Source organism: Anas platyrhynchos, chromosome 21 (genome assembly GCF_047663525.1).
Source record: "Anas platyrhynchos isolate ZD024472 breed Pekin duck chromosome 21, IASCAAS_PekinDuck_T2T, whole genome shotgun sequence".
Taxonomy (NCBI): Eukaryota; Metazoa; Chordata; class Aves; order Anseriformes; family Anatidae; genus Anas; species Anas platyrhynchos.
This window is the reverse complement of record NC_092607.1, coordinates 3893060-3911087: the sequence shown is the minus strand read 5'-3', so window position 1 is coordinate 3911087 and position 18028 is coordinate 3893060. Positions and strand designations below refer to the sequence as shown.

The 18028-nt window shown below is 37.0% G+C and overlaps 1 protein-coding gene across 18 annotated transcripts in view; it reads right to left on the bottom strand.

The window, feature by feature from the left end:
* Positions 1-18028, bottom strand: part of SULF2 (sulfatase 2) — a 165214-nt gene that overhangs the window by 44205 nt on the left and 102981 nt on the right. For all 18 annotated transcript variants that reach the window (XM_038166038.2, XM_027473333.3, XM_027473337.3 and 15 more), the window contains 2 exons: positions 13808-14047; positions 737-888 (listed from right to left, as the gene is read on the bottom strand). In XM_038166038.2, the coding sequence (XP_038021966.1) occupies positions 737-888; positions 13808-14047 (392 nt within the window). The remainder of the gene's footprint in view (positions 1-736; positions 889-13807; positions 14048-18028) is intronic.

The following is an 18028-nucleotide window of genomic DNA, read 5'->3' as shown; positions in this document are numbered from 1 at the left end:
TGAAATAAACATTCTCCTGTATGCAAACAGGTAACTGTTTGATCTGTAATGAGATTGAGGGGTGACACAGGATGACATTATATTTCACAATAATTATCAAGTATTTTACTAAGTTTGGCCACAGTACAACATCCTTGGAAGTGTATTAGGAACATACACACCTTAAACAATACATCAAGATATAAATTTAATAATTAAATTCTGCCTTCGTTCAGACAGTGAAGTCAGAATTATCGTAAGATATACCAAGATAGTATGAATTCTCCTCATCTGGCTGTGAAACAAGTTCCTTTAACACAAAAAGATGGGTCTAGCTGGAGGGAACTGGATTCTTATCTCATTTACGCTTGTGCAACTCCACTGAAATCAGTTCTATACCAGGGGAATAGATGACAATCGGATTTAGCACACGATAATTATAGTACAAAGACAAAAAATAGTTGTCATGCAGCATATAAATCCATTTTCACATCTGCAGCTCATAACACACATTAACAGTCTCAGGATGTTTTGTTTGTTTCTATTTCTGCTAACAATGTTTTCAGTAACATGACCTGCGTGGAATGGAAGATAACAGAAAGTCCAAACACGGAGCCTTCTGCATTGTAGCTGATGTAACACAGAGCAGCTTTCAAGTATGAAGAGAATTCTTTAATTAGCCTGAAACCATAAATCGTAGCTTTCTTGCAGTCACACTAAAATATTAAAGAAAAAGAAATAAATTGGTAAGACCTACCCTGGAGTAGTCAAATCCATGTTTCTCCTTCACTCCGTTTCTACAGAGTGTGTAGTTGTAAAATCGAGAATTTTTAAGTAATCCAACCCATTCTTTCCAGCCAGGAGGCACATAGGAACCATTGTATTCGTTAAGGTACTTTCCAAAGAAAGCTAGGGGTAGAGAAAGCAGAAGTGCAGTAAGAAGGTACAACAAACACCTCAAAGATACTGTTTTTAACCATATTCTTTCATATCTGTCTCGTCTAACTGGAACATTTTCTTCATCCAGACACGCATAAGGTAATAGATAAGTTATGATTTTGCTTTTGTTTCTTTATTTCAGAGCTCCATAACACGTATCTTTTGATTTACAACCTGAGTACATGAGATACACTGCACTACAATTACCACATTTTATTTAGGGGCTGATATATTCAGACTTAGATGAACAAAACACAAAAAGTTTAAAATAGTATCATATGCCACATTATCTCATCCTACTCTGAATCACCCAATTTAGCTGCATTTTTCATTTTAGTCACACCCACTTATGCCATCTCCACTTCTGGAACAGTCAGAAGCCGTGAGGTCACCAACAGAAGGCTGGCTTAGGAGAAATGAAGACAAATGGGGACCATAAAGATGATGAGATTTTAAACTTGCTGCATAGAGGAAATGAAACAGCAGAATAAGTGCAGAGTAAGTGCAGAGTAAGCGCAAGGATTCCAACACAGTGTAGATGTTCAAACAATCCTCCCAGAAGAGCTATGTATATGCTAGCCTTGCTGATCTGTAAACTCCAAGTGCTAAATTATTTTCCACAAAATGGCTAAGAAAAACGGAAATTATTAGAATTATATAAGAATTATTAGAATTATATAAGAACACATTTTCCAAAGGATATGATGTATCCAGTGACACTTCCACGCTATTCCAGGAAAAAAATAAAAATTAGCAGAACATTTCTTTCAGTATTACTTTAAGTTATATCATCACTATGCAACTGCAGGATAAATTACACTCCATTCCTCCAGCTATTTTTTTTTTAAAGCTTAGAGGGGAAATTCTGCTCTTGGGCCTGTGGATTGCAATGCGATTCAGGACCTGAGTTTTTCATGTCAGAACTCACATCTCAATTTCTGACGGGTCTGGCAATCCAAGTTAGCACTATCACAGCAACCAGCACAAAGACCTTTACATTTGTTCCACTTGACATTACAAATATTTTTAATCCAGAGGCACGTAGTGCTGCAGCATCTCATGCTAACAATCCACCAGCAAACATCTGTGCTTCTGTAAGGACAACAGAGTACCTGAGACTCTGATGTTAACCTTAGATTAAAGCTCCTCTCGAAGTTGAGGGGATAGGAGCACACAATTCTCAGCTCCCAGATTTGTCAAATTTTTTTTTTTTTTAAGCTTGCAGCCCACAGCATCTGATTCTATGCCTTCTTGTACTTATATACATGCAGGGAGTAATGCTGTGGAAAGCACAGAACTAGTGTTCAGTCACTGTAAAAAGGGCCTTGAGTGAAGTCAAGGATCTGTGTCTATTTGTAGTAGGCTGAATCCGTCTGAAAGATACAGACAATGAGAATGGTGGAAACCATGATATATATCTCTACACGAGAGAGCTCCATATCATACCAGATAATGATTTTCTTTTCTATAAAAATGGGAAACATGACCTAAGCAATATTATAATATGTAATAATACAATATAATACAATGGAATACAGGGAGTAAGTATGCTGTGCACTGAATGGCCATTAAGACCCAGCTAGAAGTGCCTACGTGGAATTCAAAAGCATGTTTTGAATCATCTTCGTGAACAAATTTAAATGTATTCAGTTGATGTTTTAGATGTGCCAGAAGAAAGGGAATGTTTGAGAATGTTCAAAGCATTTGAAAGAGACAGAGGTGTTGACAAAATTAGGACCTGTATCATAGAAGATGTGAAGGGCACACGTATTGAGACACAATTAATAAAATCCTTGAATTTCTATGTATTCTAATCCTAAGTATTTTGCAAAAGCAGATAAGGTGTTGTGTTATTTTACAGATGAGCCACTTACAGAGGCGTTAACTGAGAAGCATGCTGCAGAGAAGAATTCCCGTTTCACTGTCCTGAACTACCTCTTGATGTCTTCTGTAACCAAGCTAAGTAAACCAGAAGCAACAAACAAAGCAGTAGCTACCCCACTGCAGATAAAAAAACTACTGCATTACTCAGGGACTGTATTTGTACAGTACATACTTTTGGCTTTATGAATAATTTCTAATTTTTAAAGAATGAAAAGCAACTCATAGCAATTGTGAGGAATTAAACAATGCAGATGAACATTTTTTCTTGTCTTGGTAACAAGGAGTAAAGGATTGAAACACTGGCCACTGTCTGCATCAGCAGGTATGCAGCACAAGGCAGTCCAAAGTTTCTTGTTCCCCAAGCAACATATTATCATCCAAACAGATACATTTGGCATTTTTGCTCACAGAAACCAATCAGTTCCTAAAATGTATGGCTGAAGAATTCAGCAAAGAGGCATTCTGGAGAGAATTACTTCATTGTTATTCTGCAGCGGCATTAAAGGCAAGTCTGGCAGAAGTTTCCTCTAGCACCTTTCGCATAACCTCCATTGTACATTCAGGATGTCTTCATGGAAGTCAAGTGCTTTAAATAATTTTCTCTGCTGTTTCCAATCTTCCATTGCATATCTTTTTCTTTTTCCCCTCCTCCCTCCATCTGAGCCCTTCAACTGCTTGTTATTCAAAAACTGTTAATCACTTCTCCGTACTACAAAATATCGGGTTACAAAAAAGCTCTCCCGATGCTGGTGAAGGATTTTGATTTGGGATTGTAAAGATTCTCTCTAACATTTTTTCCCCTCATCAGATTAGTTCACTGCCAGAGACATCTGCTCAATAGCGTACACATGCCTTCGGTAAATCCAATTGCAAACTGCTCCAAGATTTCATTAACAAACATCCTCAGAGACTGCTGTTTGATATGCTCAGCCATGTTCCTATATCCAGTCTAGGAAAGGATCATTAAAAAACACCCAAGCAACCATTTTTAATAAATGCATCAAGAATGTGATCTCCCTTTGCTTTCACTACCATATAACACAGTTTCTTCTCAGACCCCACGGAACAGGATACACAAGAATTGAGTCCTTTGTACACTGTTACCATTTCCTCAAGGGTTCGCAACCTTTCAAAGTTCATTTCTCAGAGTCTCACCCTTCAATGATAAACACCTGGAAAATTCTTTAGTATACAGTAGATTTTTTTTTTTCTTCACAAGAGGTTTTGTTCTGTTTTATAAACTCTTCCTGTAAGGAAGAGAATCACACATGCAAGAATTTGCCCCTTGCTATCAATTAATGCAAAGGTCTGCTCTGAATGAAGCGCCATTGCAGGTATACCAGGGTCACAGCTCATTGCCTAGAAAGTACATCTAACGTATTGCCAAATGTAGCACAAAAGCATAATTGAAAGACCAGACATCATGGTCTCAAAAATGCTCCCAAAGGCACCAGTTACCACCATTGGAAATGCTGAGGCTAGTTCTACCATCCATGCTTACCTACCAAACTCTGCAAGTTTATTTTGAAACAAACAAACAACAAAAAGACACCCTGCTACTTCTTTTAATACCTACCTAAAAACACTTAACAAGACTTAATATCTCTACAAAGGATATTCATAAAACTTCACATTACACTGAAAATTAAGACGTTTGATCCTACTGATGCATCAATAAAACAGTGCGGGGCATCATTTGTCTCTTTTCATTCCGTACAGACTGCCCAATGTTGGCAGTCAGAACAGAACTTTTTTGGCTCCCACACTAGAAAGCGGAATGCAGCGCAAGTCAACAGTGATTCTCCAGTGCAGAATTACCAGATGATCAGAATTAGACACGGAATTTCAGCCTTTCATTCAGTTTCCTCAGTTTGGCAGTTCAGGTCTGATGATGACTTGTCAGCCTTCTTTCTGTTAGGCACCGTTCTGTTACCCACTGGCCAAAATCACTTCCCTGTTCTGCTAGCAACCTGTTTAACAATACGATCATGGTCTTCATGTACTTTTAAAATAAGGTAAGAAGATGAAATCAAAAAAGGAATGTACAGGAGGTGTACTGATAATAGCTTCCTGACAGGGATACTTTATACATTCTGTTAGGAAGCAGTGAAAACCAAAACTCCAGCAGTCCTTAAGGATGAGACAAACTACGCACTGGACAGATACCCTCCAAGGAGCAATGCTAGCCTGGCCTCAGGAGGTCCTAATAAGCTCCTCACCTGTGAAGAGGTTATGGAGAAGACAGAGCCAGGCTCTTCACAGTGGTGTGTGGTAGGAGAAGTAACTGTGATAAATTGAAACAAGTGAGGTTCAGCCTGAATAAAAAAAACACCTTGAGAACAGTAAAACATTAAAACAGGTTGCTCAAAATGACTGTGCAGTTCCCATACCCTGTGTTTTTCAAGACTAGGCTGGGTAAAGTGCTCAGCAACATGGTCCGGCACAGGCTTGGGTACGTGGTTGGACAACAGTCCTCCCTCCCAACCGGAGTTATCCTATCATCAGCTAGGTGATTTACTAGGCCTATCTTCAGTCAAATTTACTTCATTCCAGGACTTTAGCATTTAGGAGGTTATTTGTAAATGCTTGTGCTCTCATAATAAATCCTGAAGCTGAGTAAAAGTAAAATTACTCTTTTTTTACTGCAAGACTGTACACTCTGAATTTATATTACCCATCTGTCCTTCTGGAGTCTTCATATCATCCATGCTACTTAGCTTGATCCAGTTATTAGTACCCCATTAAGCTGCATTTATCACTGTGACTGGGAAGTTAAACTCACGTTTTAAGCCACTGACCCTTTACTTTTAAACATGAATACAGTGCATTAAGTACTTCAAAGAAATACTTTAAGCACCATTTTTCTGACAGCATATAGTTTAGCAGCCAGCCTTCCAGGTATTAACTAAGGTTTTGAGTTGCGAGTCTTACAGTTACACATAAGGATTTATCTACACCTCAAAAACCTTTTACTTTTGTATCTGCTACTAGTTTTTCCCAGCTACAAGTTGAACAATTAGCTACAGTTGAACAATTCTTTAGTTTTGGATGAGAAGGGGTATTTCTGATCTTATTTTTGCTGTATATCTAGCAAAATTCACTTTCAGTACTTTTTGTCCTCTAAAAGACAATCAGAGGAAAGCGGATGAGAAAGCACTCTCAGCGTGGCAAAGTACACATATAATGAGCAATAAGCCCAAAGGTCAATTCAACTCTGCCTTCATGTCATGGCCAAATACGCTCTTAAACTGACAATGTCTAATGCAATCAACCCAGTGAAATTAATGGATTTACAGCAGAAGAAATACAGGAGTACTGAGATAAAAATCTGTAATTTTCTATGAAATCTCATCCCATAGGAGAGATTTTCAGGAGACATCAGTTCTCATTAGATATTAAAATAGCTGACCGAATCTTCCAAAAATTAGTAGCTCTTGATTATGATCATCATAATAGTTATAAGAACCATGTTGTACAGTGATTGCTAACAGTGCAATTAGAATAGCCTGCAGACTTGCTTATTTTTCTAGGGGACTAGCACGATATCTAGCAGGACAAAGTGAATTTTGAGTAATCTTTGTGACACCTTTGTTCCTCTTCCTGAATTTGCATTGCACATTTTCAGTTGTGCCCAAGGATCAGTGCCAAGATCTATTTAATGAATCAGGAATTGGCAGAAGGGGAGCAGATGAAGCCAAATAAAACAAAAGGTCTCAAACCAAATATTTTGAAATGGTCAATCAGGAACCAAATAGAAGAATGCTGATAACAAGCCAAGTCTTGCATTGTCTTTCTCAGGTGAACAAATTCCCCATGGAGTCACTTGGCCAAAGCTCCCTTTCATTAATTCCTATGGCACAGCTTACAAAAGTTTAAACAGAACTAGAATTGTAAAGCATAAAGATTTTTCTGAACAGCTATCTCACACTCTCTGAAAGTTAAAGGAAAAAAAATCTAAAAATGGCAATGTTCAAATCATCAATCATTACTGTAATTCAGCACAATATGACTTAGTGTATCGCAACAGCATCATCTCCTATAATGGGCAGTGCAAGAGAAAGGAGTTTGCTGGCTACATGGTTCAGAGCGCTGCTCTGCCACACAGCTAAGTATCGTTGGACAGTTTGCTCCCTCACTGATGGCCAAGCCTAATCACTCAGATTTCAAAAATCCTTCCCAATGTTAAAATCACTACAATGATGAGACATTTTGTTGAAGATTTACCATTGGTATCACACCCTTCTTTAATGTTCCATACCCACAGATAATCCTAACCTTTAGTTTATCCTCCTCTCATCATAGTGTCACCTGCTTGCCTGGTTCCAGGAAGCTACTGTGATATACTGTGCAAGAAGAAATAGTCGCTGTATTTCAACACAGCCTGTTTTCTTCCACCTAGCAACAGACTTGGAAGAACATTATTAAAAACATTAGTTCATAAATAATAGTCTTACCAAATCCAGTTAGGGGAAAAGGCCATCCCCGGTTCAATATAACCACAAAATTCCTTTCATCAAGATACTCTCCCCAAAACAGAAGAAATTTAGCTTGTATAGTAGTTTACTTTCTTTACCTTCATCTTTTATCTTTCACAAAAATAAATCTTTTTTTTTTTTTCTTTTTAAATAACCAGTCACATCTTACCATCCTTAAATCATCTGTCTCATAAATGTATACAGGCCTCCTGTGCGTAACATACACACGAGGATGGCAAGTGCTATTATCTCTAACTTGGAAGATGTGGCCCAGATCTCAAGGCCATACTCATGCTATGAAAACATACAAAGACATAAAGATGTTCAAATTCAAAGGAACTGGAATGCTACTTCCAGAACCTGAAAGCAGAATCTAACCGCAAAAATGACACTGTAGGCACTGACTAGCCTTTGAAGTTATCAGTGTTCTGCTATGCACTTATTAAAAGCTGACATGCAGCTTACTGTTCTATGAGCTCTTGTATCACTAAGCTTTTCTACTGCCCACTGACTTGTGGATTGCTGCCCTACAGGGCAAGTGTATAACCATGTGGGCCAATGGGACACTCACACCTCTGGACATAAAGCAAAGACCAGCTTAGGACAACTGTATTCAATAAATGTTATTAAGTTAAATTCAATTAAATCAAAAAAACAGCATTCTGGAAAAACAGAGAAAAAGAATGCAAGAAGATGCCACAAGGCCTGAATAGCTAGCTGGGCAAACAACAACATCTTAAACTGGAGTGAGAAAAGGAGGGAACCTCTTCTCATTTTTGGCTACTATGCTACCTAATGTTGAACACAGCACTGAAAGAAGTCATTCAGCCTAGGAAGATGAAGAACTTAAAAAGTACGGGAACCTATTGGCTTAGTAAGTAAACTAACAAAGATTTAAAAAATATTTTCAAATGTGCAAATATTCTGTGTAGCTTTCAGCTATTCTGAATGCTATGAAGTGATAATCCTACTTCTGAAGTAATATCAAGCTATGAATTGTTTCTTGCTTGAAATGATGTATCAGTATAACAAAATATTCCACTTTGGTGTAATACACTTACAGTATTACAATTCCAATTGACATCCTATCAGAAGAGTACATTATAGTAGGGAAAAAAAAAAAAAGAGCTGTTTTTCAAAATCTACAACATTTTATGTTGAAAAGGGAGAAGGGGATAAAATAAGAGAGAGGGCAATGGGCTATAAAATATGCCTGGAAAGAAGGGAGCCACATACACTGGCTTATTTCTGTAGTTGTGGATGCATTCATCTTGGACTCCTGGAAGGTTGTATTTGATTGCAGGCTATCTTGTGGATTTTACTCAGTGATTTTATTCACTGAAGCACAAATATTCCTTGCTCCAGGATGGTTAAAATATAATATAAAGCTACATGCAAAAGACAGATGGTGAAATAGCAGCTGTATAGATGAGTGCCGTTTGTACAACCTCTGCATAATCCTCAGGAGACCACAACTCTACCTCGTGTGCTCCCACTTGATGGTATCATACATTAAAATATGTTTAAAGTGAAATTACTGAGGCATTGAACTCAATTCATAGAAACAGAGGGAGAAGATGTATGTGCGCTTGATTCAAAACCAACTGATAGCACAGACGTGAATTTAGAGCTGGGAGAAAAAAGTCTTTAACATACATGAGGTAGGAAACTTAGAAATAACTTTTGTTGAAAATGTAACTCTCCAAAACATTTGCAGGATATTCCAACTCAATAATTCACTACAAACGACCAAGTCAGACAGAAGAAGTAACATGGGCAGAGCCATTGGTTTGGGGCTATGCATCAGGACTCTTCTTACATCCCTTCCAGCAGAGGTTCTTGGTCTCCCTTTGTAGTAACAGCTATCATGACATATCCAGTAGGCTGAAGCTTTCTTTCACACTGTTTCACGTAAAATGGCCTTAAACTGCATAACAGACATTATTTGACAGCCCTTTTTGTTTGTATACAGAGAGAAGATCTCAGGGAACCAATTTATCTTCATGTTAAATAATTCAGAAGCCTGATATCCAGTTTTCTAAAGTCACCTAGATACATTAGAGGTGAATATTTAACACTTCAGTTCCTAATTATGCAAGCCGTATCTAAAAATCAAGCCTGACTCCTAATTCACTTAGTCATTATTTTAAAAGATGGCCCTCAGTTCTTCATCAGCTGTCCTGCATATAGATGTCACTCTGACTTAGACAACCTGTCTACTTTATATGCATGTAAGATGACAGAGAAGTGCAGCATGGCACAGTGGCTAGGGCATCAGGGTGCGAATGAGAACTTGCATCTCTTCTTAATGTTGTTCTTTACCTGCACCTGACCTTGCAGAAAGTATTTCACTATTCTCTATTTACGATTTGACTCTTCAGTTTACCAGTTGTTCCCTACCAAGCAATTATACAGAGAGAACAACTTCAGTTAAGCTTTTAAGTATTTCTGTAATCCAACTATCATGGAGAGAAAATTCTGCAGCAGCCAACTGATAATCAGTACTTTTCTCCTGGCACGTATAAAGATATTAACATCTGGTCACATACTTTTCATGTTCATTTGTCCTTTAATAAACATTTACCAATAGCTTTTCTCTTCTATTTTACCATTTAATGTTAAAATCACTTTAAAATGTCACAGACTCAGACAGTGAAGTGAAAAAATAATTATTTGAATGCCGTTGACCACTGTATCATCTTAGTCTAAATATTAAAGGGAAGAAATGAAAGACTGTCACTGAATTTTAATTAATTCATTAGTTAATTACTGTAAAGCCCTGTGAAAGTGGTAAGAATGATTATTATTCTTATTCCCAAGAAATTTATTATGGCAGAGAGACCTCCAGCCATGACTTTTCTCTAGGTTCAAAATACACAAATGGTGCAAAATGGCACATATTAATTCTTTGCATAATTCAAGTGCAGCTTTCCATCAGAGTAAGATGTTCACGTATTACCACACAACAAGTAGCTTTTTCCTTCTTTAGCAGGTTAATTTATTGAATAGGGTTAGCTGTACTGTAGGGTACTGCTCAACAGGAACGAAGATGGTAAGTTAGCCAAAACATGTATTGCATTTGCTGCATGCTGTGTCACATTAAGCCCTAACATAAATTAATAAAAGCTCTCTTTTTATAAAAGAGTTACTGAAGCAAGAGTGTCCTTTTGCCAGTATGAATTTGGCCCACCATCCCTAATTCTGTTGAATTTAATACAGTAAGTATGTATTTTCATTTCCTGACTGCAGATAAGGCTGACAAAGTATTCTGGAATCAGTCGCTAACTTTAAGACCTAATCATATGGCCAGCCAGGCAAATGGAAAAGAGAAGCTTTTCTCATTATGTAATGTCCAAGGGAAAATTTAAATCTGTATTCCAATAAAACATAACATATTTGTTATTGCAGGAAACAAGCATGCAACAATGCCTTGTGCATTTTAAAAGATGACTCATAGAAAGACCTACGTATATTCTTGGAAAACAGAACATTTTTGTTCTAAATGTTTACACAGGAACCTTTGGCAGAGAAATCCTCTCACGTTCAGAAATGTTTGTTGTAGGATCTCCTTTTCCATCCTAATCATCTGTTGCTCCAAGCTGAAGTGCCAGTAATCACTCTTCTAAGTTACTGATGATTCAGATGTTGCTTACATGGACTTTTCTGAAGATGAATTCATCAAATGACTTGGTTTACTTAAATAAATTGTCCTTCTTGCCTGATTCTCCATGATATGTAGTAGGACAATGATGTGAGAAGCTCTTCAAAAAAGGATTGACTGTTTAATGTATTGAGATTAAGGATCTGGTGTCTACATGTACTGGCTACATAATGAGAATACAGTCCTTTAGATGTTATTCACAACACTGGCATTTTTTAAGATTGTGAGAAAGGTTAATGCAGAGGAAGACATACCTGTAACGCCGACTGCCTTAATGGCTTCCTTTGTAGGAAGAAAAGCTAGCCTTTTGCCTTCTTGTAATATTTATTTTAATTGATTCACATGAAGTGACTGAGTCTTGCACATGATTGCTGAAATCCTGACTGTTAAAGCCAATGACAGAAATTCCCTTGAGCTCAGCCTCTTACTTTCACCTCTATTCTGCAAAGTCCAGTGCCTAACAAGGTTGATAAAACTTTGTAAAGTGCCAAGGTTGAATGATATAAAATTGGCAACCAAGGCTGAAACTAAGAACAATTTACAGAAAAGCCACACCTTTTCCATTTATTATCTTATTTTTTTACTTGCAACTTGTGGAGGAGAATCCCACACCACACTGATCCCTCCTGCCTGCACACCACCTGCACATTTCCCAAAGGTGCCAGCAGCAGAACAAGTCTATATAGATCCAAACCACAAATGCCACTGCCACAGGAGAAATATTACATTGCAGAAAGAACACTCACAGCAGAATCATCTTTTTAGATAGAACAAAACAAGGAGATCACCATGAATAGAGAAAAGGGCAAGAAGATGTGAAATAAGTGGCAGAAAGGGGGGAAAAATGATGGAAGCTTAAATGGAGTAGGAGAGCACAGTTTCTTCTTTTAAGTTTAAATGAAAAAAGGGAAATATAGGAAGAAGGCCTGGCTTATGAATTAAGAAAGAAAACAAAATCAACCTTTCTCCCAAAATGACAGCCTTCTCATTCCAGAGTTGTGAACTTAAATATAAAAGCAAACCTGAGAAGACTTTATCAATCATGGCCTCCTTTTCTTCTTCAAAAAAAGAAGCGAAACTGTGTTTTCAGGGTAAACCAGTGGAACTCAAAATAAATAGATAAACTCATGGAACTCAAAATAAATAGATAAAATCTATGAATTAACTCCAGTGCTCTCCCCACCTTCTTTTATTTACTGTAGTCATGTTCAAGGACTTGCCATGTCAAAGAATGTAATCTTAATATCCAAAATATTCTACTTAGCAGGCTAGTTTTGAAACTGTTTCTGAAACGGGCAAATCTGATCAGATATTTGAAAAAAAAAAAAAACAGGTAAAAGAAATACCTTCTTACAGATCCCTCACAATGGTTAACACAAAATTTTAATCAGAGACCAGAAATCAACACAAACATTTAGTAATGTCAATACCCATTAAAATTTTTATAATACATCATGTTTAACTACATGAATGAAAATCTCCTTTATACCTGAAGATTGCTTTTTAATTATAAAAGTACTATTTCTGCATGTTCCAACACATTTGGCTTGCAAATTAACAGAATTAACTGAAAATAGAATAGATTCAGAAAGACCTTGGGACTACATGTAAATATTAACTTAATGTAAAAAATATAACACATGAATACCAGGACACCTGCAAAAGCTGTGGAAGTTGGTAGAACTTGCAGGTGCTCAAAACATAGTCACTAAATATAAAAATTATTACAACAGACAAATATCAGAAAACACAAAACAAATGATCTGTGAAGAATAAAACATTAACCTTGGTGTGGTATTCATATGATTACTGGTATTAGTGCCAGGAATGATAAATGGAAGGAAACAGCAACCAATTCATTAAGTATGCACACTTCCCCTATTTTATTCCTTTCCAGATTAATTCAGATCTTTATTTTAGAAAAAACAAAACAAGGAAATTACCTATTTGTTTTAAGACTAAGCCTTTACAGTGATGACATGCACAACTCATGTGAACGTTTAGAAAGACAAAGATCTTGTTACAATTACTGTTCAAGATTTATACTCTTTCCTGGAAGCATCATCATGATCAAGCCTCACATACTATAAATTCAATGCACAAACGTATACTATCAGTAACAACTATACTACTACAGTATATATATACACTATAAACGACATGAATAGGTCTAGCTTTATGCCAGTTTTTCAATATGACAAAATGCATTAGCAAGAAACGTGACAGAAACACTGCAGTCAGCAAGAACCTAAATCTCACATCCAGAGTGTGAGAAAGAAATAGGTGTGAAACAAGTGCTGCATATTTTCTGAAATCCTTTCTACGCAGTTGTTATTCATAAGAAGCACTGTATGCAAAGAGGATCATCTGTTTCTCAAGAGTACATTTGATTTTGCTGATTAAGATGAAAAACAACTGAGGAGTAAACACCTTTCTGGGAATGGACTGTCCAGAGAAACCAATCCAGCTGACTGCTCTGCCCCAAAACACAGAAGGGGCAGTCCCTTGTCTTGAATTCTTAGTTTGATCATATACCTGTTTTATGAAAATTCAAATTACTAACTCCTTTCCGTATTATTTTCCATGGCTTTTCTACACATTACAGGGCATATTTCACATGTGCTATGCCTTGTGTTTAGTCCTGTAACAAGAAATTCTATCCCTACAGCACACACGTTTTCTTCTTTGCAGCCCCTAAAAAAACCTTTTCGGTTTTGTTTTTATATTTACTCCAACCCACACACACAATTGAAGCTATAGCATCCTGCACTGCTCCAGTCCATTACAAGTACAAACTAAAATATTATACATTAACCTCTCTACTAAGAAGGCTAAGGGAGCTTTCAGACAGAGCTGGTCTTGATCCTACCTGTCCTGTATCCTGTGTTGTTGAGGTACACAGCGAACGTACGTATTTCATGCTGAGCCTGCCAGGATGGAGAAGAGCAGTTCTCATTGTTAGTGTAAGTGTTGTGGTTGTGGACGTACTTCCCCGTCAGAATAGAGGAGCGAGACGGGCAGCACATGGGTGTTGTCACGAAGGCATTGATGAAATGAGCACCTCCATGTTCCATGATCCGCCTTGTTTTATTCATCACTTGCATAGACCCTGGAAAAAGAAAAGAATCTCAGAAATATTCTCTCGTCTTAAGTCACAAGAGCTAACTAAGACCTCGCGTGTTACATCAGAGACCAGAAAGAACCACTTGCAGTAATGGCACTGTAAGCTCACAGGGAATCCAAATCCAAAGACATTACTTTCTCCCCACTTGTGAAGTTCTCCCATTGTTTCAAGAAGGACCAAATACTGAAGTCGTAACTTAAGACTGAACTCAAACTTGTTGACATAAATCATAATGCTTTTTGAATTTCTTTCCAAGCTCAAGATTTCCCACTGTATCCAAGAGCATCTGCGCAGCCTTTCTGGAGCCACTAGTACTGTTCCAGTAGCTGAAGGCGAGAAGCAGCATGAATTAGGCTGAGACAACACGGCCTGAGGGTGAAATTAACTTTGTGTAGCAACCCTGACCAAAGTTTGCATATTCCTTAAGCATTATTTAATCCTTGGTTTCTGAAGGCACCTGATGCACTGCTTTTTGTGCCAACCTTCTGCTTTTGCAGAAGAACCCTTTTGGCTGAGGGTGTAATCACAGAACCGTTGAGGCTGGAAGACAGCTGCAGATTATTTAGTTTAAACCTGCTGTTCAAGCAGGGTCTACTAGACTTGTTCTCTGGATATAAAGTTATTTCCCTTGATATGTCATATTAGCTGGTATTGGTTTCTGAAAGAAGCAATGACAGAGCAAAACCCTCATCAGAATTTCCATCACCAGCCCATTGTGTTCTGTCTATCCACCTAACCCATTCTGATAATGCTGTCACCTAAAACTCTAAGTTTTCTTACGTTTGATTCTGCAGAATCAGATTTTAGATGACCACTTGGGACAAGTAATAACCATCATCTAAAAACAAATAGCAAGTTTAGCTGGCAGAGACTTGGATGAATTGGGGTAATGGGAGTCAAAGTCCTTTTGTCAGCTGTTAGTAAAAGCCACACTGCTGCCAAATGGCTGTTCTGTTTCCTTTTTAAGGCGAGACTTTGGGCAAACAATGCATCTTTACCACAGACATACACCTAGTTAAATCTTGATCCATATCAGAATTCTCCTTATGCACAGAAATACGAAGGATCAGAAGAAAAAAGGCTTTCCATGCTCCTTACCCATCAGTGTCTGTCAGTTAAAACTGCATCAGCGTACTCGATCTAGGAAGAATTTCCATTTTCTAAAGAACTTATAAAGATACCTGTCACAGTGTGACCCTGCAAAGGAGAGCAAACCTTTCCAACACCAACCCTCCCTTCTTTTTATGAGCAGAGAAAGCCAGCAGACAACATGGAGATGAAGGTATGGGCTCCTGCTGGAACAGCATTGGGGCTAACTTACCCAAGGTTGAGTTGGATTAATAGTTCAGCTTTAATCAATGCATCCTGCAACCATCTGGCACAAACTGTATGTTGTTTCTGTCAATAATGGGTTTAGGTTTCTTCTAAGCTCTTTAGGCAGGGCTTTCATTATAAAATTGCAACAGTAAGTCGATTTGATACAGGGCACATTGATATAACCAGGAGTCAAAACCTAGAGGGAAAATGGTCATAAGCCACATATGGAATCTGACTCTCTGGCACCATGAAGGAAGGTCAATAGCTATGGCAGGTCATTTTATCTTGAAATTGCCATGGCATTAGTTTTCTTAAGATCATTTTGCTGAAATGAATATTATAAAGAAATAAATGAAACCTGTTTGCACATTCAGATCAGAGTACATCCCTGTCACATCACTTTGGTACAAGAACCAAGGCAGGTTATTTCATTCTCCCTTTCGAACTTGTTAAATTTCACATATCAAAAGAAAGTTTCTAAACAAAATGTTTTTTTTTGTTTGTTTCCAAAACTGTGGGATAAGAAAACGTGTTTTGGGAGCAACCTCCCTTTCTTCAAAAGTGCTAACACCACTGATGATTGTAACAGTCAATCTATTATGTGAGGCTGAGAACTGTGGATGTTTCCTCTGTGTCATCTTATGAGCTAGCCCCAAAATAACTAGTCAGACCAAAATAATGTTTTGTCATTTCAATATAAAAATACAATCTAACAACTCCTTTAAACGACAGAGGCATCTGGGCATAAATAACAGTACATGTTAAGACTCCCCTTGGGGACAGTAACCTTCTTTAATAAAACTGTTGTAATGACAAGGATCTATATATCAACAGTCTTTAATACAAAAACATATGTATGATCTTATCTGCTTCCCCAGCTTGAGAACTAATACAGAGTGACAGATCAGCGGAAGGTAAAAATCTAGCATACTCTTCCGTGCAATCTTAAATAGGCCAGCTTTAAATATTTCAAACAGCATTAAACCAGCCAACCAAAACTTATTTTCTTCAGCCTGCCTCCAATACAAACACAGAATTGTGAAAAAAAAAAAAAAAAGTGCAAATTGATCTTTCTGTAGCAGAATAGTAGTTGTGTATTAATCAGCAGCTGGAACCTCACCAAATCATATTTTGAGTTGGAAAATGTTTTGGGGTTTCATTAGCTGATGTACCATGAGAAGTCATGCTTTGAAGTATCAATATTTTATTCAGAAAATAGTCTGTTACCTGTCTAAAATCACTGATGATAAATAAAAATGATTCAGAGCTAAATGTGAAGTGTCTATGCTACTTTCAAAACGCAAAAAGTCTATGGAAGTACTGTGCAAATATGCATTTAATCAATTTGATGCACTCAAGCTGCTCACCTAACAAAGCAAAGCAAGGTCAAGGTGGAAATTCCACTTGAAACTTGTGTGGTGTCCAAAACTTTGTTCAGTGCCTTTTCACAGTTCGCTTTAAAGATAAGGCTTATATTTTGACTAATGTTAATAGAAAAAATAAGTAAAACTCCATGTATTTTTAATGAGGTCTTGACACTGCGGAGAAGCTCACACACATGAGGCAGTTAAAAACATATCCAAAGGTCCATATTTCTAGACCTACAGGTTATTTTTTTAATTATTATTATTATTTTGATTATTTTTATTTTTTATTTTGAAAATTTATTTTCGTTGTTTTGAAAATATGATTTCTGGATTCAAGGATGGATTCTGATTCACACAGAAACATTCTTATTTGAACATACAAAAATGTTTTAAAGACAAAATGCATGGGATTTTATACACACATTCATTGTGATTTTAAAAATGTACAATACTGCATACTATTTTTCGTATATTCTCTATTAGCTAGAGACACATTCAATTGGATCATCAGTGTTAGCAATGTGAAGCAGCTTATCTTGCTCACATTTTGCAGTAGATATGATACTGAACATAACTTCACTTTTTAATACATTAGAAAACATTCTACACTATAGTACTGGAGAACTGAGTACATTTACTAATGCTACAAAGATAAGATTATCTAACAGAGCAAAATGTTTAACTATATTCAGTTCTCCAAATGTATGCAATATTGGAAAAAGAATTATGAAAAACCTTTACTGGCATATAACGACTTGTACAACTATGAGGATGCTTTATTATCTGCTCAATAAGACTGCAATAAAAACTAGCTTAAAAAGTCCTTAATTAATTTAACAGTTGTTCATGAAATATTATTGACTTTCCCATTTGTACTTTGTTGTCAGAAGTCATAATTTACGTGAGTTTTAGGGAGGTCCACCAAGTTTAAGAGCTGTTATTAAGTCCCAAATGACTTAGTCAACTCTGAAGCCCAATTTGAGAAGTATCATCTATATGCAGGTAAGTTCACTGGAACCCAGAATGTACTGTCCCCTAAAGCCCTCTATTTGAACCTCATTAGACAACCTTTTCACATCTTCATTTCCTTTCTTTGCTCATCTTCAATTTTGACAAAACTAGGACACTAATCCCTGTGTATGATAACTAAAAAACATTACTGTTGTGACACCTTAGTGTTTTCAAACATTGGAACGTGTAGTAACATATGAATCACCTCTCACTCAGATTTAATGAGGCTGAAATGTTTTCTAAATAATCAGATTTTTCTCCAACTACGAGA